Source organism: Artemia sp. Qi Xiang Cuo, chromosome 17 (assembly GCF_049724085.1).
Source record: "Artemia sp. Qi Xiang Cuo chromosome 17, ASM4972408v1, whole genome shotgun sequence".
NCBI lineage: Eukaryota > Metazoa > Arthropoda > Branchiopoda > Anostraca > Artemiidae > Artemia > Artemia sp. Qi Xiang Cuo.
Window position 1 is genome coordinate 38620919 of NC_142810.1, and position 23473 is coordinate 38644391.

Below are 23473 nucleotides of genomic sequence, written 5' to 3' on the forward strand. Positions count from 1 at the left end.
CAATGCTACTGTTTTATGCTTCCAAGATTTTCCACTTAAGAAGTGGCACAAAAATGTTGTTTTCAGTGCTATATCTCATTTACAAATGGTAGAATTGATAAAAAGCATGCAGATATGAGCAAAAGTTTTTTTAAAAGAGCCATTAAACATCATTCTAAAAAGTTCTAGTAGCCCACTCACCCTAGCTTTTCCACTCAAGACATGGCACCAAAAGTGCCATTTTTAGTGCTGTTTGAAACTTGCAGATGGTGGAATTTATAGGAAGAACATAAATATGAGTAATATTTTTTATATGGGCTATCAAGAATCTCTAAGATATTCTGGTAGCCTGCTAGCACCACCCCTAAAGAAACAGCATAAAAAATGCCTTTTTTCATGCCATATGGCACTTGCACATGGCAAAATTCATATAAACCACATACATATGAGAAATAGCTTTTCATTGAGCTTTTAAGCATTTCTCTATGATGTTCTAGTAAACCACTAGGCCTGGAATAGAGAAGAAAAAACAACCATTTTAACATTTTTAATGTTAACCACTATGCCACTGTGGTTTGCTCTTTACTAGGTTATAGCTAATACTTCAACCATGTCAAAGAGTTCATTGCAAATTCTCCCCAGAAACTAATTAACATTAAAATCTCTGAAACCTAATAGATGGCAGAATTTTTATAATCCTAGTAAATATAAGCAATAGCTTATAATTGAGCCATTAAACATCTATCTACAATGGTGTGGTAGTCTGCTAATGTTTCAGTTTCTTACTAATGAGCAGACAATTTATGTAACTTACTAAGGGGACTGGGTGGGGAGTGTACAGGAGGGATTTTTGTGAACCTCTAGTTAAGGGTTCTGATACATGGCTATTATGATGATACTTGTTTTGTACTTCAGAGCTTTTCCACTTAAGAAGTGGCACCATAAGTTTTGTTTTCAGTGCTATATTGCACTTACAAATGTAAAATTGATAAAAAAAAAATGTATATAAGAGCAATAGCTTTCAAATGAGTCATTAAAAATCACTTTTATAAGTTCTGCTAGCCTAATAGCCCCAGCTTTTCTACTTGAGACACTACACCAAAAGTGCCATTTTTAGTGTCATTTGGAACTTGATGATGGTGGAATTTATATGAAAGATTTAGATATGTGCAATATCTTTTATATGAGCTATAAAAGATCTATCAACAATGTTCTGGTAGCCTGCTAGTGCCACCCCTTGAAAAATAGCACAAAAAGTGCCATATAGCACTTGCAGATGGCAGAATTTATAAAAGTCACATAGATATGAGAAATAGCTTTTGAATGAGCCATTAAGCACATTTCTGTGATGTTCTGGTAGCCCGCTAGGCCTGTCAAAAAAAAATTAAAGAAAAAAAAAGGGAGACAGATCAGTGCTACCAATGCAAAAAAGTGATTTTCCTTGTTGTTCAAGGAGGGGGATTGTAATTTCTCTGTACAAGGTTTTCGACTATGCTAATTTCAATGGTACACTTTTTTTTTCAATAGGCAGCTTTTTTTCAAAGTGCTTTTTTTAAATTTTGGTTACTACAGGCTATGGTTTGCTCTTTACTAGGTTACAGCTACCACTGCAACCATGATACCTTGCCAGGACATGCTTTAAAAAATGAGCCAAGAAAATGACTGAAAAAAAGAACAACAGATACCAATACCAATATTTCCAATACAATACATGGACACCAATGCACCCAATACTGATACATGCAACACTGATATGCCCGATACCACATACAGCCCTTCCATAGGGACTATGGAGGGCCATATCATCATCAAAACAATATATATTGGAGCTTTGAACTATGTTAAACAAAATGGCTATCTCAAAATTTTTATAGGACTAGTTTGGGGCGATGGGGGGGGGGGCGCTATTTGCCCTCCAATCTTTTGGTCACTTAAAAAGAGCACTTACAAATTTAATTCCCTTTTGAATGAGCTATTACACATTTCTCTATGATGCTCTGGCCACTCCCTAGCCCTGCTAGAAAATAAGGGAGACAGATCAGTGCTACTCATGCAAAAAAGTCATTTTCCTTGGTGTCCAAGATGGGGGACTGTAATTATCCTACAAAAGGTTTTGGACCATGCTGATTCCAATGTTGCACTTTTTATTTCAATTTGATGCCATTTTAAGGGGGTTTCAGGCTCTTTTTCAAAATCACCATACATTTCTTTTCACAATAAACCTTTACTTCCCAGGAAAATTCTACTTTAGCTACTTTTGGCTATCTTGGAAAGGGGTTAGGTTAGGAAAATGAAACTTTCAGGGATGGGTCTACAGGCTAAAGTAGCCTATATCATGGGAAAGTATTTTGAAGTACCTACCTCCACTCCTCTCTCTAAAGGGTCCTGACCTTTAAAAATCTGTGTATTATAAAAGTAAAACCTTGCAAAAGAAATCTTCTGCTTAAATGAAGTACAGCAAAATTCTTTTCAGCTTCACAGCTGTGCTCAATCCCAATTTATAAGGTTTTAAAGATATGCAAATACATTTCCTAAACTTTGAAGAAAAAAATCATTAATATGGCTTAAAATTATACTCAGAAAACAGGAATTGCATTTTCAGAAACTAAAGCCAGAGAAAAAGAAACTGATATGTAAAAATTAAGGTAAAATATCTTTTTTCAAAAACAGGTTCTAGACCTGTCATGTAGGTAAATTTCAGGACCCTCTAGAGAGAGAAACATTGGAGATAGGTACTTGAAAATACCTTTCCGGGACCTGCTTTAGCTTGTACATCCATCCCCGAAAGTTTCATTTTCCAAACCTAACCCCTTTCCAAGATAGTTAAAAGTAGCTAAAATAGAATTTTGCCAAATTACCATTTATAGGCTAGCTTATTCAGGAATGGTAATTATTATTTTCATTAATCTTATTAGTAAAACGTTATTTTGAAAGCAAATTTGCAGGAATTTTAAAAAAGACCCTGAAACCCTTCAAAATGGGTAAGTTTAGAGCAGTTTAAATTACTGACATAAGAATAAGGTGAACATACCACAATGACTTTTGATGACTTTTTTAATACTCTGTTCAAATATAATAATCACTCTCCTTGGAAGTTCAATTTTAAGCCCTTTATGGGCCATTAAAGATGATACATTTTTCTCTTATTTTAGATTCATCAAAAAAACTTATTGCACAAAATAAGTTTTTCAAAAAAAAATAAAGAACTCCATTAAACCAAAAATGAACAAAAATAAAATCAAATAACCTACCAAGCATACAACTACCACAAATCAGTGTCAATAAATAAATGAAACTCAAAACAAACATAGTTTAAAATAAGTCAAACTCAAAACAAGAAGAAATTAATCTGTGTAGGGGTCTAAACCCTATGCTTTCTAAAAGCCAGAATATAATTTTTACTTTACTGAAAAAATTCAAATGAATTTACTGGAAAAAATGTGCATTGTCAGTTTAATATACATAATGCTGATATTTTTTCCTTAAAAATTTCTATTAGATGCATTTTGGGACAATATGATGTGTATGTAGGGGGGGGGATAGCTGCCCTCTGATCACTTTGACTCTTAAAAAGGGCACTAGAGCATCTGATTATCAATCCAATGAGCCCATCCAATCCAATGAAAAAAAACTATATGTCCCCAGGGCAAAACTTACAACCCTTGCCCTGAGGGCTGGGGCGATTTGTTATCCTCAAAGACATAATTTCCGGACCTTTCTGATAGGCTTAACAAAATGGCTATATTAAAATTTTGATTGAAAGTGTTTGAGGAAATGATAGGCATGGAGGGAGACATTTGCCCTCTGATCACTTTCGACTAGCCTAGTAAAAGAAGGGCACCAGTTCTCTCAATTTCCAATCAAATGAGCCCTTTTTGAAGCTTCTATGACAAAAATTTCTATAAAAATGTTAAATAACCCAAAGGCATAACTTTGACCCTTGTTCTGGCAGCTATGGCGGGGGAGGGTTGTCATCCTCAAAGGCATAGTTTATAGACCTTTCAACAGCGTTGAGCAAAATGGCCATATCAAAACGTTGATTGGAAATGTTTGGGGAAATGAAGGGCATGTGGGGATTCTCCTTCTGATTACTTTTGAGCATTAAAAAGGGCAATAGCCCTCTCAATTTCCAATCTAAAGAGCACTTTTTTAAGTTCTTAGGATAACACTTTCTATATGACATTATATACCCCCAGCGCATAACTTACAACCTTAGCCCCAAGGGCTGCGGGGGTTGTCATACTCAAAAACATAATGTGCAGACCTTTCAACTATGTTCAACAAAATTGCTATATCAAAATGTTGATCACAAGTGTTTGGGGAAATGATGGGTTGGGGGGGGGGGGTATTTGCCTTCTGATTGCTTTTGACTCTTAATAAGGGCACTAGCCCTCTCAATTCCCAATAATAAAAACCTCATATGCCCCCAAGGCATAACTTACAACCCTTACCCTGAGGGTTGTGGGGGGTGTCATCCTCAAAGATCTAATTTCTAGAACTCGAAACTATGTTAAACAAAATGGCCATCTCAAAATTTTGATTCAATGTGATTGGGGAAATGGTGGTGAGAGGGGGATTAGTTGCCCTTCAATCATTTTCGACTATTGAAATGGTACCTTCCCTTTCAATTTCCAATCGAATGAGCCCTTTTTGAAATTTCTACAACAACCCTTTCTATAAAAACCTTATATGCCCCCAGGGCATAACTTACAATCCTTACCCTGAGGGCTTTGGGGGGGGGGGGGGGGTTGTGATCTTCAAAGACCTAATTTCTAAAACTTTCAACTACATTGAAAATATTGCTATCTCAAAATTTTGATTGGATGTGTTTGGGGAAATGGTGGGCGTGAGAGGGGGCTTAGTTGTCCTCCAATCACTTTCGACTATTTAAAAGGGCACCTGCCCTTTGAGTTTCAGTCAAATGAGCCCTTTTTCAAGTTTCTATGACAAAGTTTTCAATAAAAAAAAACCTTATATACCCCCAGGGCTTACAACCTTAGCTCTGAGTGCTCTGGGGGGGGGGGGAGTGTCATCCTCAAAGACTTAATTTCCAGAACTTTCAACTATGTTGAACAAAATGGCTATCTGAAAATTTTGATGGGATGTGTTTGAGGAAATGACGAGCGTGAGAGGGGGGATAGTTACCCTCCAATCACTTTCAACTTAAAAAGGCCACTAGCCCTCTAAATTCCCAATTGAATGAGCCCCTTTTGAAGTGTCTGTAATGCTATCTATAAAAACTTTATATGCCCTCAGGGCACAACTTACAACCTTTGCCCTGGGGGCTCTTGGGGGTTTGTCATCCTCAAATACATAATTTCCAGGACATTCAACTACTTTGAGCAAAATGGCTATCTCAAACTAAATCAAACCTCAAACCTAAATCAAAACTGTCAATCAAATCAAATTCACTCCAATCAAATGAGCCCTTTTTGAAGTTTCTATGACAGAACTTTCTGCAAAAACCATATTCCCCCAGGGCATTATTTACAACCCTTGCCCTGAGGGTTGTGGGGGGGGTGGGGGTTGTCATCCTCAAAGCCTTAATTTCCAGAACTTTCAACTATGTTGAACAAAATGAATATTTTAAAATTTTGATTGGATGTGTTTGGGGAAATGGCGGTTGGGAGAGGGGGGTTAGTTGTTCTTAAATCACTTTTGACTATTAGAAAGGGTTCTAGCGCTTTCAATTTCCTATCGAATGAGCCCTTTTTGAAATTTCTATGACAACTATAAAAACATCATATGCCCCCAGGACATAACATACAACCCTTGCCCTAAGGGCTTTGGGGGGGGGGGGGGGGTCTCAACCCCAAAGACCTAATTTCAAGAACTTTCAACTATGTTGGAAAAAAATGGCTATCTCAAAATTTTGATTGTGTGTGTTTGGGGAAATGGTGGGTGTGAGAGAGGGGTTAGTTGCCCTCCAATTACTTTTGACTATTAAAAAGCCCTATTAAAAAGCCCTTACTTTTGACTATCAAATAAGCCCTTTTTGAAGTTTCTACAACAACGTTTTCTATAAAAACCCTTATATGCCCCCAGGGCATAACTTATAACCCTTGCCCTGAGGGCGTGGGAGGGGGGGTTAGTTGCCCTCCAATTACTTTCGACCATTAAAATGAGCACTAGCCCTTTGAGTTTCCAATCGAATGAGCCCTTTTTGACGTTCCTACAACAAAGCTTTCAATAAAACCTTATATGCCCCCAGGGCATAACTTATAACCCTTTCCCTGAAGACTGTGGGGGAGTTTCCTGCTCAAAGATGTAATTTCCAAAACTTTCAACTACTTTGAACAAAATGGCTATCTCAAAATTTTGATTAGATGTGTTTGGGGAAATGGTGGGTGTGGAAGAGGTGTTAGTTGCCTTCCAATCACTTTCAACTATTTAATTGGGCACTAGCCCTTTCAATTTCCAATTGATTGAGCCCATTTTGAAGTTTCTATGACAATGTTTTCTATGAAACCTTATATTCCCCCAGGGTATTGCTTATAACCCTTGTCCTGAGTGCTGTGGGGGGGGGGGGTGTCATCCTCAAAAACCTAATTTTCGGAACTTTCTACTACATTGAACAAAATGGCTATCTCAAATTTTGATTGGATGTGTTTGGGGAAAAGCTGGACATGAGAGGGGGGTTAGTTGCCCTCCAATCACTTTCGACTTTTGAAAAGGGCACAAGCCCTTTGAATTTCCAATCAAATGAGCTATTTTTGAAGTTTATGTGACAACACTTTCTGTAAGAATCTTATATGCTCCCAGGGCATAACTTAAAACCCTCGCCCTGAGGGTTGTGGAGGAGTGTCCACCTAGAAAACATTTTCTATCTGGAAATCAACTACGCTGAACAAAATGGCTATCTAAAAATTTTGATTGGATGTGTTTGGGGAAATGGTGGGCGTGGAAGGGTTGTTAGTTGCCTTCCAATCACTTTCGACTATTAAAAAGGGCACAAGCCACTCCAATTTCCAATCGAATGAGCCCTTTATATACTTCTGTTGGTATCACTCTTGTTTCAACCCGTTTACCTATAATTGAATTAACTGTGGCAAAATTGAGAACCAAAAAACACATGGGAAATATATAATTCAGGCTATATATTTGCAAATGATGGGGGCTAGGGGTCAATTATAGTGGAGCTGTTGTTGAAATGTATAAACTGCAATTATTCTGCATATAATGAAGTAAAAATTGCTGTTTCTAACCCTTTTATATAGCTAAAAATAAGAAAAACAGGTATCATGTTTGAGGGTCCATAATGGGCTTAGAATTGAATTTGCAAGAAAAGCAATTTTTATATTCAGAACAAGCATAAAAAAAGGCATTGAGTGATATATTCACCTTATTCCTAGGTCAGCAGTTTAAACTGCTCTAAATTTACCTCAAAATGATGTAGTTTTTCAGGGGTTTCTGGCTCTTTCTGAAAATTCTACAAATTTGTTCTCATAATAATATTTTACTATAAAGACGAATGAAAATAATGGTAAAGTTTTAGATTTAAGGCTATTGAGAAGGAAACATGTTAAGAAAATAATTCTTACTTTATAATATATAGAATAGGGCAGGATACCCAGTAGTTCACCAGCTAATTCAAAATCTTCTTAACAAGTTTGTCATTAGCGTGAATATTTCAACCATATACAACACTCACAATTTTGTATAATGATAGATGTATAATGAATTTTGTATAATGAATGATAGTAGCCTAATCTTTGACTCAGGATCTTAAAGTTGACACAGACAAATATCAGACACAAATCACAGATGCAGTCAACCTTGGATAGATTTAATCTAAGATAATTGTTGTGAATCAGAATAATTGTACTTAAATAGGCTAGGGTGTAGAGGTACCTTTTTTTTTTTATAAATTTAAATGTTGAAAAACCAGATGCTTTCCAAGATTGTAGTCAACCAATCCCAACTGGTCTTGTCCCAACCATCAGCCAGTCACAACTATGTAACCCTATACCCATAATGTCCAAGATTAGGAGTCTTCTATGTATCTCTTGGAAAGATACTTTTTAATTGGAGTATCTGACCAAGATTAGGCACTGGGGGGTCTTACCCTAATTGTAGCTAATACCTTTTGACTTCAGGTCCACGTTACTTTACCCCAATCCCCATAATGTGTTGTATAGCCCAAAATTATATATTCCTTATACATTCTGCAGATCTTTAGGAATGGCTGCATTGGCCCATTCACCATCAACTCCTCTCTTGAATGCATCTAGGGTTTGGGACTGGATGGCGGCCTTGGAGAGGCTGTTCCAGTGAGGGACAGCATGTACAGAGAAGAAGTGCCAGCACTCACATCAATGGCAACAGGGGACTTGCAGCTTTTTTGTGTGACCTCTTGTTGTACTTGCAAGGGATGAGGAGGAAACTTGACTTGAGAGGTCATTTTTGGGCAGTTTGCAAGTAGTGATTGCATCTCCTCTCTTCCTTTGATAGACTAGGGTGGGGAGTTTGAGGGACACAAGGCATTCCTCATATGGCTTGTCTTGCAGAGCTGGTATGAGCTTTGTTGCTTGTCTTTGGACACTCTTGAGTGCTTTAACATCTATTGTATAATGGGGAGATGCCAGGGTCATTCCAAATTCCAGGCGTGGTCATACAATAGCTTTGTACAGCTTCTTGACCACACATGGTTTCCTGGTGGTAAACGTTCATTTTATGAGCCCTAGGGCTTGGTTTGCTTTAGCAACTTGAGCTTGTGTGTGGCTGTGGAACTTGAATTTATCATTGACAATAGCCCCTATGTCCTTCCCTCACTTACAGCTTCAAATAGGTCATCTCCAACATGGTAAGGTTGTCTAGGATTGTTGTGTCCAAGATGCAGGACTTTGCATTTTGGCACATTGAACTGCAAACCCCACTCAGATGACCATCTAGATAGTTCATCTAAATCTTCTTGCATCATTGAGTGCTTGGGGTTAATTTGGGTCTATCTCAGGAGCTTGCAATCATCAGCATATAGTATCAATGGGTTTTTTAGGTGAGTTACATAGTCATTAATATACGTGTTGAACAATGTGGGGCCCCAGGATTGTGTCCTGTAGAAGTTCACTAATGACAAAAATTTCATCAGAATAAACAGTTTTACTGGTGGCATGATAAACTACTACCCTCTGAGTTCTTCCAGTAAGAAAGGCTTCAATCCAGGCATGCTTCCAGTTTCAGGAGAAGAAGTTAATGCTGTACTTTATCAATGGCTTTTGCTTGATCAAGCAATATGACATCCACTGGAAGGTCACCATCCAAGAGTCTGGTCACAAAGTCATATGATTTATGAAGCTTCTAGAAAATATAAATTTTTTTTAATATGTTTGAAAGTATGTATTGGAATGAAACAGTGAAGGGAAAAGAGCTTCTCTAAATTGATCCATATATTATCCATAATTATGTGTATTATAGCCTCAATACAATTGCTGACTGTATCACAGATTTATTGGCTTAGTTTCTAAAACAGTAACTCAAAGCAATTTTCTTTTACTATTCTCTTGCGTTTTGTATTTCAGGATGGCAGAAATTGGGAAGTTAGAACCTCCTAAAATGCAAGGAAAATATGACACTGGCCAACTGTTCCTACACAGAGTTTTTGGCTACAGAGGAGTCCTGCTTTTTCCATGGCAAGCCAGAGTCTTTGATAGAGATATTCCTAATAAAAATGATAATTTGTAAGATATATTGTGCTTATTATATTTAGCTATATTACTGTTTTTTTTGCAGTTAAATAAAATATCTTATAGTCTGCTTTGTTTAGTTTTGGTATTGCGTTTGATAATCTAGTCTAGAAGCTACTTATACATTTTGAAATTAACTTACTAAAGATCCTTATGTCTGGTTGTGCCAGACTAAAAGCCATTTTATTCAGTTTCATTGGTTATAAGTAAAAGAAGAGTTTTAGAAGGAATATGATAAACCAAGATACTATCTTTGTGACTATTACAGTCATGATCAAGTAACTAGACTAACCTAGAAAATTACCTTAAATTGCACTTGCGAGTGATCTGGACAAGCCCAATCAACATCCATTAGTGATGATGGTTGATATTAGCTGTTCTTAATATAGGCGATGTTTCACTAAATCTTCTTCTATTATTGTCATTCTAACAATGGGAAGGAAATTATTATTTCATCTAGCAATGAACCTAAATTTTTTATATTTAAGTAATTTTTGCTGATATCTCTGTAATTGTCTTCCTTGGTGTATGAACTTTTTACAGATGAGTCTAGTGATGGCTGTCTATGATCATGTGCAAAATTTGGTATGTTGTGTGCATATATAAATTTTCCTAGTTAAATTTTGGTATCATAAATTGAAATTATATTAACAGCTCTGAGTTTTAACAGCCATTTTTTGTTTTTCCCTTTACTACTGGGCCTAAGCAAAGTAGGGAGCTCTCTCTTTCCCTCTGTCTCTGTCTCTCTCACACACTCTCTTTCTTTCTCTCTCTCTCTATCCCTCTTTCTTGCTCTCTCTCCCTCCCTCTCTTTCTCTCCCTGTAAGTAAAGAATAACTCGACCAAATAGTAACCAAAACTCTAAAAAACATAATTTTAATAACAATAGATACATAAAAAATTTACTTTTTATGATGATTCAAAACATATAAAATCTATTGTGTTTAATGTTTCCATAAAAAACTACAAGGCTGAGAAAATTTGCTTATTTTCGAAAAGGAGGAAAATACTCCCTAAAAAGTCAAGTGATCCTAATGAAAATCACACCATACAGTTCTGCATATCAGAGAACCCCATTGTAGAGGTTTCAAGCTCCTACCTACAAAAATCTGGAACTTTGTATTTTTTGTCAGAAGAAAGATCACAGATCTGTGTTTATAAATTATTTTTTCCCCAGTGGTCATTGTTTTGAACCAATGGTCTTAGGAGACCGGAAGAAGGCTCATTGGAACCAAGATCAAAAGTCAATGTGCCCTTTTTAAGTGCCCAGAACAATTCAAGGGCAACTAGAAGTGCTTAATTGAAATCACCTGCAAGATTCATTTTTATTTTTGAAAAGCAGAAATCTTTAAAATTCATTTTTAAACAAATAATTTAAGAGTTTTTTTAAGTTTAAGTATGCAAGAAGCACCATTCGTTGTGTAGGGGGCCTTTTGGGTTTCCCCTCTTTCTTTTAACCCTTGGATTTTTAGGATTTTTAGATGAATTTTTTTATGTTTCCCATATAATCTGCCTATGTTTTTGGATATTTTTTTTTATATACCATGCCCCTCTTTAATGTTGTTGTTTCAGAAATAAATTTCTGTATAACTTGAGCACTGTGCTTAATATAGCCTAAGAGGCAGAAAAAACTGTGAATTTGCATGTGGTAGATTCTTTACATTGATAATATGTCAATCAAAGCTGTTCCCACGGAGTAAGGTGGGTTTTGGCTGTCAATGTAAATTCAATTCTGTCTTGGAATTGTGAATTTTCGTCTTCAAATTCGAATTTATTTTACTACAATTGAAAGCTGAGTGCCCTTAACTTCCAGATTATAAGGAACTGAAAAATCAAATTCAGTTCTTTTTTACAGTTATTATAATAACTTTTTTTAATAGACAGTATACTATCTGTGGTGTCACATCTGTGCTTGGGCAAGGAGAAAAGATTCAGCAGGTCTAATTGCTCGACTACACCAAGTTCATTTTTTTTTTATTTAGCAAAACGCAAATCTATCCAAAACAATTTCAAATGCGGGACCAAACTAAGGGCTGATCTAAGGGAGGTAAAACCTCCCTTTGATCAGTCATAGGAACAGAACTATTCATTTTTCGTAAGGATTTTAAATACAACCTTTGGTTGTTGAATATCGCCACTGGAAAATATTGATGATTAGCATATGGTTAGTGCCAATGCTATCCTCATTTTAAGCACTTTTTTCTTATAGAAAAAGCGAAGAGAATGGAAGCTTTAACCATGTTGGTAGAGAAGTAAAAGGAAGGACACACACATATTATCAAGTGCTCATAGACTCCAGAGACTGCCCTTATATTGTGAGTAATTTCTCGTTTTTTATATTTTTTCTACTTTAGGCTATTTGTTCTTTTCGTACTGTTGTACTAAACGGACTCTTTTATATAGTGCTAGTTTGGTTAATGCTAATGAAATAAAATAGGATGAATATATAATAGTTTAGAAACAAATTTGGGCTATATATTTGCACATTAGGGGGGGGGGTGGGGGCAAAGCATACCATATATTAAATACGTAACCTAACCTAGGTACCTTTCCCCCCCCCAAAAAAAAAAAAAAAACAACAACAATTAACATTTCTTGCCTTTGTGTGTATCCCAGGAGGCATTGTAAACCTGTTTTCATCACGCATCTCAGTCTATTTCGTGACTGGTAGGCTATGCATCGCCGTAGATAAAAGAGTCCGTTTAGTACAACAGTACCGTTATTTTTTTCTTTCTTAAAAAAAGCTTATTGAAAGCAAGCCAGTTTTTTTTTTTTTTTTGTTATAATTATTAGATTATTGGGAAAACACAATAAACCATTCATAATGAATTAAGTATTGTAACAGAGAGCTTAGTCCTTAAACTTGGGTATGACAAAAAAGCCCAACAAAAGAAGACCCAAGTGCCAGTCAGGTCCTTGTATCCATAAAATATCTCTTTGATTACTTGGTTGACTTAACTTGCCAGTATTGTGTAGTTATGGGTATTCTGTAAAGTCGGTCACTTTGTACATGCGAATACGCATCTTATCCAAAACCTTATTGATTATGTTATAGTAAACCGAAGACTTGCAGGATCAATACAAGATACTAGGGTATATAGGAGTGTTGTTATTGATGTTAAAAGTAAAGATCACCATCTAGTAGTGTCAAGGGTTAATTTAGAGCTGAAATATCGAAAGGGTAACTACCTCTCGGGAAGTTATGATGTTGGTAGACTCCAGGATGAGAATTTGAGAAAAACTTTCCAGGAACAGTTGAATACTAAATTTGAGAGTTTAAAATTTGATAATGTGGAAGATGGTTGGACTGATGTTAGAGAAATAATTTGTGAAGTTGCTGAATTAGGGAAGAAAGCTAGAACTGCAGCTAAGAATATTAGTGAAAAAGCTTTATGTTTAATAGAAAGGAGAAAGGACTTGTACAAGAATTATCGAAGTGATAGATCGTATGAAAACAAAAGAAATGTAAAGAAAGTGTAGAAAGCGTTAAAATATGAACTAAGGAGATGTGGAGTGGAAGCCATGGATAAAATTGCCGAGGATCTGGAAGATGCAACTAGACGGCATAATAGTAAAATATTGTACTGGCACGTTATCAAATTGAGAGGGAGTAGTCAATCCGGACTTGGCCCAGTTAAAGATAGGAATGGGGTCGCAATTAGTGATAAGGAAAAAACTAAAGAGAGATGGGCCGATAATTTTGAGAATTTGCTTAACTGAGAGAGTGTTGCAGGGAAAGATTACAGAGGAAAACGAAAAAGTTTGTGATACCTTGGAGGTGAAGGAAGATTGGTTTTGTGATGAGGAATTAGCGACAGTACTGAAAGGATTAAAAAATAATAAGGCTCCAGGTGCCGATAGGGTGGTAAATGAATTTCTTAAATATGGTGGCTCTGAGGTTAGAAATAAGTTACTGAAGATTATGAATAGGATTTTTGAAAAAGGGAAGGTACCTAAGGATTTCAGGAAAACCTTAATTCAGCCACTTCATAAGAAAATTGATAAAACTGAGTGTGGTAATTATCGTGGCATTAGTCTGGTCTCTGTAGGTAGTAAATTACTTAATAATATGATACTTTTTAGACTTAAAGATGCTGTAGATAAAGTTTTAAGAGAAGAACAGTGCGGTTTTAAAAAAGGTAGAGTATGTGTCAACCAAATTGTATAACTCATAGGTTAATAATTGAGAAGTGCCTGAGCTGTCAAACAACTTTGGTCCTCAGTTTTATAGATTATGAGCAAGCGTTCGATTCTGTTGATAGAAGAGCTTTATCAAAGGTTTTATCCTTGTATGGTATACCAGACAAATACATTAAAGTGATTAGTGCTATGTACAAGAATAATACTGCTGCGGTTAAGGTAAAAAATGAAGTTGGCAGCTGGTTTCGTATTCAATCAGGAGTTAAGCAAGGTTTTTTTCTATCCCCCTTTGTATGGATTATTTTGATGGACTTTGTTTTAAGGAGCACAGGAAAGGCAATAGAAGGCCATGGAATCAAATGGGGAGGAAAAAGTCTCCTGGACTTGGATTATGCTGATGATTTAAGCATTCTTGATGAAAGTGTGAGCAAAATAAATGAAGTTTTAGACGTTTGGCAGGTTGAGGATGCTAGAATTGGTTTGAAGATTAATGTTAGGAAGACTAAGTCACTAAGGCTAAGAACAAGTGAAGATGAAAAGGCGATGTTGGGTAATGAAAGGATTGATCAGGTGGGCAGCTTCACTTACCTTGGTAGCATTATTAGTGAAGATGGTGGGACCAGTGAAGATGTTAAAAATAGAATAGCCAAAGCTCAGGGTGTTTATTCATAGTTAAAAAAAAGTTTGAAAGAATAGCAGGATAAGTTTGAAAATTAAGATTATAATATTGGACGCTACTGCGATGACAGTGGTCAAATATGGCCCTGAAGCATGGGCCCTCCAAAACGCAGATGAATATTTACAAGATATTTTCCAGAGAAATTGCTGAAGGATTGTTCTGGGTACCCGGCTGACTGACCATATTTCAAACAATAGGCTATACGAAAAATGTGGTTCAATACCGCTCTCTAGGGCTATGATGAAAGAAAGGTTGAGGTGGCTAGGGCACGTTGTGCGGATGAAGGATGACAAATTGACGAAGATTGTTCTTTTCGGCCAACCATCTAGGGCTAAACGGAAAGCAGGTCGTCCCCGGCTGGGGTGGGAGGACGTCATAAAGAAAGATTTAAAGGAAATGGGAACTTCGTTGGCGGGTGTAAAAAGGGAGGCTTTGAATAGATTGGGGTGGAGGAGAAGCGTTTGTAGCTGTGTTGGCCTCAGGCGACTTGATGCTGCGGTGAGTTTTTAGTAGTAGTAGTAGTAGTAGTAGTTAAAAGATTGTATGTCACTTCTTTCTAGCAGCAAATTCTCTAATCTATTTTTTAAAGACTTCCATTTGCAGTTGCAGCGGTAGCAATTACTAGATTGAGGATGATCATTAAATGCCAATTAAACAGTATTTCTATCATTCAGTAAGCAAACTAATCAAATAATTGCTGAATCTACCCAAATGTTCTATCAGATTTGATATCACCATTCTGTACACTCGCAGATGTATAAGTTAAGTTTTACTTCTAAACAAGAAAATTCTCATTTTTTTATTAGCGTAACATAAAGAAAGAAAAACGAGCAAAAATGGGGCTTTTAAAGGCCAAATGAAAATACTGAAAATACACAACAAAAAGAATATTTCGAGAGGACAAACGCCTCTCTTCTTCAGCGCGAAACGAAATAATGTATCCAAGGAAAGTGCCGAAGAAAAAAAAACAACAAAAAACAAACGCGGAAAGTCAATGTGAACAAAAAACAAAGAAAAAAACAAAACTTAAAAGATGAATAAAATTCAATGAAAGCCAAAAAATTATAAGAATTAAAACCAAATACCTAACAACCATAAAAGCGAGTTATTCGCCAATATCCGCGATTTGCACAAAATCCAAAAAATTTATTAACTGCCATCGACGGATACTAGCGAACAACAAAGCGAAATATTCGCTTTGTTGTTTTTTCAGTATTTTCATTTGATCTTTAAACTTCTCATTTTTGCTCGTTTTTCTTTTTTTATGTTATGTCAGGCCAATATGGTTTAAGAAATTATCTTTATTAGCGTACCTTTATTTGATGTTGTTTTTGTTTTATTGATGGCTCTAATGTAAGATAAAGAAGTGTTTTCTAAACAACCTTAAGATTTTTTAAAAAGTAGTTGAGCTGGATGATTGAAACTTCGAGAGATTTTCAGGAATTGATAGCTGAGCTGATCCCTCAAAGTTTTATTTACTTGGTTCTATTGCTCTCTTTAAAAATAGATAATTCTTTAAAAAAAAGATCGCAAATTCCTTGCAGCAAATTACCGGATAGGACAAGAACCTCCATAAGGCCTAATTAAAATCCCAGTTGTTCATCTCTACTGGGTCTAATTAAGGTCCAAAAAACCCACTATTTTAAAAGTAAATGTGGAGTAACACATAAAAAAATTAAATACATAAAAAAACACAAAACAGACAGTAAATAAAACTAAATAAAATCTAACTACAAAATTAAATCAATTTTTGCATATATATATATATATATATATATATATATATATATATATATATATATATATATATATATATATATATATATATATATATATATATATATATATATATATATATATATATATATATATATATATATATATATATATATATATATATATATATATATATATATATATATATATATATATGTATATAACGAAATTTGCGGTTAGGAGAAAAGTGACAGGGATGATCGCATCGAATCCTTACTGAAATTTGTGGCTAGAAGAGAAGCAACAGTGAAAATCACAATGAGTCCGCGAAGAAAACAAATCCTTTAAATATATTATTCTTTGGTTCATTTGCAGGAATCAGGACTTGAATTCACACTAGAATTTTCTTAGGTTGAGCTAATAAATGATTAGAGAATCAAATATATACAAGCCTGCCGGGGCCCGGGCAAAGCCCGCGCTCCTGGCTTTGTATTTATGTATGTATATTGAATCTCTGGGTAATTTATTTCTAGTTAAAATTTGAACGTCAAACCTGGTTTAACTATATGTTTGACCCAAACAAATTTCATCTATTTGTCTAATTTGATTAAATTTATTTCATATAAAAGTTCATTTTTAAAGCTAAAGGCTCATTTTAATGTTCATGAAAAAAAAATTGTAAAAGGTGAAAAAACCTTTTTGAAAGAAAGGCAAAACTATACCATTAGTAGATCATTAAAAATTATCAAAATTTGACCAAAGTGAATTTCAAACGTTGTAAAAGAAATATATATTAACCATAATAATAATAATAATAGGTGCTGTATCCTTTTGATGGCTAGAAGAAGATAATCCCCATGGATATGGTAAAATGGGTTCTATTTGGATGAATGACTCTTTAGAAGAGGAAGAGAAGGCTGTTTAATTTATAAATAATATTAGCGAAATATAAATAATGATAAATATCGATTTTCCTACATCTTATATTTAATTTGCCTTTCTTTTTTTCTTTTTTTACGGAATTTTCCCGCGAAATTTGGGACCTGTTGGCAATCTGGCCCTTACCCAATAGTTGGATTTGGACATGGGAAGTTACAACTTCTGGGAAAGCAAAAAGAGTCTTTTTTTTAGATTGTATAAATGTAAATCTGTAAAATTTGTCATATTCCGAGGGGGGGGGGGGGGTTCAAGCACTTGGTTTCTAGAATGTGTTGTTTGAAGTACCTACTGCGATTTAAGTACACCACCAAACTCACTGACAGCAATATTATATACTCGTTGTTCTGTTATAGAGGGCTCAAACAGAAGCGGTAACCTTCCTTGGGAGTGCCGAAAATAGCAGAAGCTTGTATGCTATACCTGGATTAGACTACGTGGCTCATGAAGACATTTTGCCATTTTCAACAACAGGTTCCGAAAAACCGGCTATTCACCATGAATTGTTTGAAAGGTTCTTGAAATTCGAGCCGGATACAGGCAAGTAAATATATGAATTTGGGGAGGGGATGTCCCTTTAGATTTAGCTCTGCTTACTTGTTTAGTTTTGAACCTAGATCAGAAAAGGGAAGCATTGGATTATGTTTTGAGTAAAAATTGATAAAAATTGGCATAAAGGAAACTTTTTAGAGAACTTAACCGACTTGAATACTTTTATTTAAATTAGAAACTTAAAAACAAAATCACATAAAGACACGGCGTGACAAGAAAGTTCTTGCTTTCTAATTTAGATTATGTATTCGTAAACATGCAACACAAGCGTAAAGAAAACCATATTAGTCAAAGGGAAAGCAAATTTTTGTAGACCAAGTAAATCAGTAAAACAAAACCTAAATAGTGCTCTACCTTGGGACTGGTGCATTGCTCTGTAGACAACAATCTGACTCTTGTAGGTTGGAGGTTCAGAGGGAAATCAGAGCTCTTAACAATACAAAAGGTATCTTTTTGCCACAATTTTTTGAATTAGGGTTATTCATGTCACTGCTGGCGTGGGAACAGGACTCTTTACAAGTATTGACTGATTTAATGTCTATATGTTAGACTCAAAATTATATTGGTTTATTTTTTGCCAGGCATCTACTTTGACTCACTTTTGACTTAAAACTGTTGCTCGGCAGCGTCGCCATTTTAGAGGGAACCAGACTTCAGCGCTGTTAGTCTTCTCCAGGGTGGTCTGTTTTGGATGTGGGTTGGAGCTTCATTTGGGTCGTTGTTTCGGGAAGGGAGTCGACCATAGATAATATCCGCCCGTTTTATGCGGGGTATTCTTCTAGGGCAGTTCCAGCCACTTGCAATTGGGTCAAAACCAAAGGTCAATCGGGTGGTTTTCTGAGCTGGCAGGTGAAGTAAATATCCATATCAACGGAGTAATTGAAGCTTCTACGGCTCGGATAGGGGTTGTTAGTTTGAAGGACTAAATAATTTTCTAGCTCTGTACCCTGTCAAGTCCTCGGACGCATTCTGTTTTACTGTGGTTTTGCATCTCTACAGCATCCACCTTCATCATCTGTGACTGAGCTAGGTGGCAAGTCCCCTACGAGTATAGGGCATGATGCTTGAGACTGTTGGGATGTAGATTGTAGCTTTGGTATGGTGTAAATTTGGGGTTTTTGTTAGACGACTCTCAGGATCTGTTCGAAATCGGAGATTCACTTGACTGTCCTGGCTGAGATTTTTGCGCCAAGTGTGCCACTTGAGGACAGAATTGATCCCGAACATGTGAATTGCCTTACCAGATCGTTGGCTTGGTCATTAGTCTCAACAGATGAGGGCAAGGCCGACGCAGTCATTTCTATGACCGTGATAATCGTTTTCTTCCAGTTTATTCGCAGCCCAACTCTAGTGGCTGTGGATGAGAGCGTCTCGAATGCAGACTTAAGTGGATGGAGATTTTCGCCGGGGATTCAGAGTCCTCCCGACATAACTGATGCCGAAAGGTAATACACGGCGAGTTTTGTTAAGGATGTGGTCAATGACACAGTGAAGCAGCTCAGGGACAGCAACGTATCCCTATCGTACTTTACTGCCAAGAATCTAGAATCAGTTCATTTTTTTTTTTTTTTTTTTTTTTTTGTTATTTAGCTTGATTGTCCAGACTAAGCTCTAGCGATCCAAATTGAATAGTAGATTTTTCCAAGCATGACTTGTAGAAGAAGGCTAGGGATATGCTAAAGAGTTGTTTTAAAAATCTGGTAATAGAAAAAAGAAATTCTAAGAGAATAATATTTTGGGGAAATAAGTGAAAAATCAAATCGAACTGATTCTTCAGTATTTTGAGCATATAAAATCAAATCAAATGAGATCCGACAACTTCTAGTTGCGCCATTGCTTGGAAGAACGTGGTAAACAATCATAGAAAAAGATCGAGTTATGGAAAGTCCTATCCGTTTTACGCCCCTCGTTTTCACTTTTATTCACAGATTCTTGAGAGGAAAAAAAATATTTTAAATTTTTAGTCCATTTTGAAAAGTAAAAAAAAAAAGTTATTATTTTCGACTTTTTAGTCTTCTTTAAGACTAAAAAGTCTTCAGTCTTCTCTAAGACAAAAATTTGCCCTATCTAAGGTTCAATGTTACCACGGCCACAGGCAAGTGTTTGTACTACTGCGCTATCAAGCCTTGTATAATAGTGTTTGTTTTGCACTTTTTGCTGTGCTTAATCACCTGTTTATGTTGTTTTGTTTTAGCAAGAGGGGGAATTTTGATGTTGTATTATTACACTGTCATCGGAAGTGCATATAAAGATGGAATTCGGAAGTGGTCGAAAAATGACTCACAAATTTAACATATTCGTCTGACAAAAGTACAAATAACCTGAAAATAATACCAAGCTGGTGAGTTGAGTAAAATGATCTAATAAACGTATTAAATAGAAAAAAACAGGTTTTTTCAACTGAAAGTAAGGAGCAACATTAAAACTTACAACGAGTAGAAATTAATCCGTTACTTGACAGGGACTGCCTGCTCCTCAGTACCTTGCTCTTTACGCTGAAGTTATACTCTTTGTCACAACTCTGCTTTTTAAAATAATAAAAAAACTTTGGTGCAAAGAGCGAGGTATTCAGGAGGGGGCAGCCCCTCTCATGTAACAGAATAATTTCTGCTCTGAACGTTTTAAGTTTTAATGTTGCTCCTTGCTTCCTGTTGAATTTTTTTATTTAATTTGTTACGGTAATTTAAATAATGCCAGGAAATCCACCTCCCCTCCCCCCCCCCTCTGTTGTAAAATTTCTCTTGGAAAGCTCCAAAAACTTTTTTCTCCTTGCAAAATCTCTCCTCAAAATCGCTCAAATTTTGGTGGTTAATCGTGATTTCTTGGCATAGTAGGAAACACAGCATTGACAAAGAATTAACATAATCAGCAATAACATAGACAGGCTCTTTACGTAATCATATAGAAGGTACAAAACCATGATTAAACCAATACATCTGATACCACTCACAGCCCTTTTCCCAGGGACCGTGAAGAGTCATATCACCATCAAAAGAATTGTTATTGGACCTTTGAACTATGCTGAACAAAATAGCTATCTCAAAATTTTGATTTGAAGACTTTGTGGGGAGGGGGGGCTAGCTACCCTCCAATTTTTTTGGTCACTTAAAAAGGCACTAGAACTCTTAATTTTCGTTCGAATGGTCCCTCTTTCGATATTCTGGGACCATTAGTTCGATACGATCACCTCTTGGGAAAATATCCAAAAGAAGGGAAACATCCTAGGGAAAAAAGTTTTTTTTGGGACTGGTGGGACCGGTGCATTGCTCTGTGCACAACAATCTGGCTGTTGTAGGTTGGAGGTTCAGAGGGAAATCAGAGCTTTTAACAATACATAGAGCATCTTTTTGCCACAATTTTTTGAATTAGGGTTATTCATATCAATCTTGGTGTGGGAACAGGACTCTTTACAAGTATTGACTGATTTAATGTCCATTTGTTAGACTCAAAATTATTTTGGTTTATTTTTTGCCAGGCATCTATTTTGACTCACTTTTGACTTAAAACTGTTGCTCGGAGGCGTCGCCAGTATAGAGGGAACCAGACTTCAACGCCGTTAGTCTTCTCCAGGGTGGTCTGTTTTGGATGTGGGTTGGAGCTTTGTTTGGGTCATTGTTTTGGGAAGGGTGTCGACTATAGATAATGTCCACCCGTTTGATACGTGGTATTCCTCTAGGGTACTTCCAGCCATTTGCATTTGGGTCAAAACCAAAGATGAATCTGGTGGTTGTTTGAGCTGGCAGATGAAGTAAATGTCCATATCAACGCAGTAATTGAAACTTCTATGGCTCGGATAGGGGTTGTTAGTTTGAAGGACCAGATAATTTTCTAGCTCTGTAGTGTGTAAAACCATCGGACGCGTTCTGTTTTACTGTGGTTCTGCATCTCGACAGCATCCACCTTCATCATCTGTGACTGAGTTAGGTGCCAAGTCCCCGACAAGTATAGGGTATAATGCTTGAGACTGTGGGATGTAAATTGTAGCTTTGGTATGGTGGAAATTCGGGGTTTTTCTTAGAAGGCTCTGAGGATCTGTTCGAATGCAGAGATTGATTTGACTGTTCTGGCTGAGATTTCTGCGCCAAGTGTGCCACTTCAGGACATAATTGATCCCGAATATTTGAACTGCCTTACCATATCTATATGGTAAAACATCCAAAAGAAGGGAAACAGCCTGTGCCAAAAGAAGGTTTTTAGCCCCTTTTCGAACGCAATCTTATTTTTGAAATATTCTTGTGTTGATTGGGATCTTCTTGGCCTAAGTTCCTCCAGATTTAAGTTTCAAATAAACCTGAGAAATTTTTGCCCTTTTGTGGGCCACATTTCCCGGTAATTTTGTCCAATAATTCCAAATCTCCAATAATTTTGTAAGTTCATAGGGTCACCTTGGACAATGGATTTACTGATTTAAGATTCAAACTAATCAGAGATATAAAAAAAATTGACCCATTTTTGGATTACCAAACGTCCCTTATCTCCCAACAGGTAGTTTAGGTCCTCTACTATGAAACCTGCCTTTGAACAGTGGGAAATTTGCGTGATTTAGGACATGGGACTATGTCGTCCTTCGATCATTTTTGGTCCTTAAAAATGGCATTAGAACTTACAGTTTCCAGCCATATGAGCCGCTTTCCAACTTTCTACAGCAACCCCTTCCATATGAAGTGACTATGGAAAAACTAAAGCACGAAACACTTCTTTCTTTATAAATATTCACCGAACATAAAAACAGCCACTAGAACATATTAGGGATTTGTTTAGGGTCATTTGAAAGCTAATATTTACATTTACGCGCTTTTTAGTTTCATTTCTGGAATGTAAAGGCATGAAACCGTAATTGTGTACCACTGAAATCTCCATGATAGAAAACCCTTAAACTGGTATTTAAAATCCCCCTCTTGAATGCTCCCCTTCCCAGTCAGCTTTGAAAGTGGGAACAAAAAAAAAGAGTTTTGAAAAAACTACCAAGTGCCAAAAATTCATTCAACTACAAAGCTGATTCGTTAATGATAGATACTCTTTATTTTTATTTCAACACAGAAATTACTTACGAATGAAATTCTTAGGAATTACGAAGAAGCGTTTGATACAAGACGTGCCTTCTTTTTGTCCGGCACTAGCGGGTCACTGGAACATCTTAGGGGTGCTGAAATGGGTAACCATCCGAGTTTTTCGGAATTAGTGATTTATTTCCCTCGCCTCATAAAGTCGGATGTCACTTCCTGATGTGGAATGGCTCAAACAAAACGCTTGTACGTAGCTTAAAAACTCAAACTGAAAGAGCTTATCAAGAGTATTCACTCGCCTCTTGGGGCCCTTGCCTGAGCCCTAATTGAAAACCTCATAGTTTGCAATAACCCCCCCCCCCCCCCAAATTGGCGATTGACCCATTCCTGAAAGTTTCTTTCCGTTTCAAAAAGTTCTGGGGTTACCCAAATGGATAATATAAGTTAGAAACTGAGAACGAAGCGAGAAGCAAATTTCGAACTTTTAATCAGTGCTAGTTAAAACTTATTCTTAGGCCTTCGGTTGAGTTGAGTCAGGGATTGATTTAAATGAGGGCTGAGCTGCACAAGGGTTGAATTAAACGGAAATTGAGCTAAATAAGGGTTGAGTTAAGTGGGAGTTGATTTAAAGGGTGTTCAGTTGAGCGAAGGCTCAGTTAAATGACGTTGAGTTGCGCGGGGCTTCAGTTGAACGAGGGTTCAGTTAAATGGGGTTGAGTTGCACGGGGGTTCAGTTGAACGAGGGTTGAGTTGGATGGTGGTCCTGTTAAACGGGGTTAAGC

The 23473-nt window shown here is 36.4% G+C and overlaps 1 protein-coding gene across 1 annotated transcript in view; it reads left to right on the forward strand.

Moving 5' to 3' along the window:
• POLDIP2 (DNA polymerase delta interacting protein 2) overlaps window positions 1-23473 on the forward strand; it is a 66377-nt gene that overhangs the window by 15894 nt on the left and 27010 nt on the right. The window contains exons 2-4 of the mRNA XM_089103710.1: window positions 9498-9656; window positions 11872-11977; window positions 17490-17673. Coding sequence (XP_088959836.1) covers window positions 9498-9656; window positions 11872-11977; window positions 17490-17673 — 449 coding nt within the window. The remainder of the gene's footprint in view (window positions 1-9497; window positions 9657-11871; window positions 11978-17489; window positions 17674-23473) is intronic.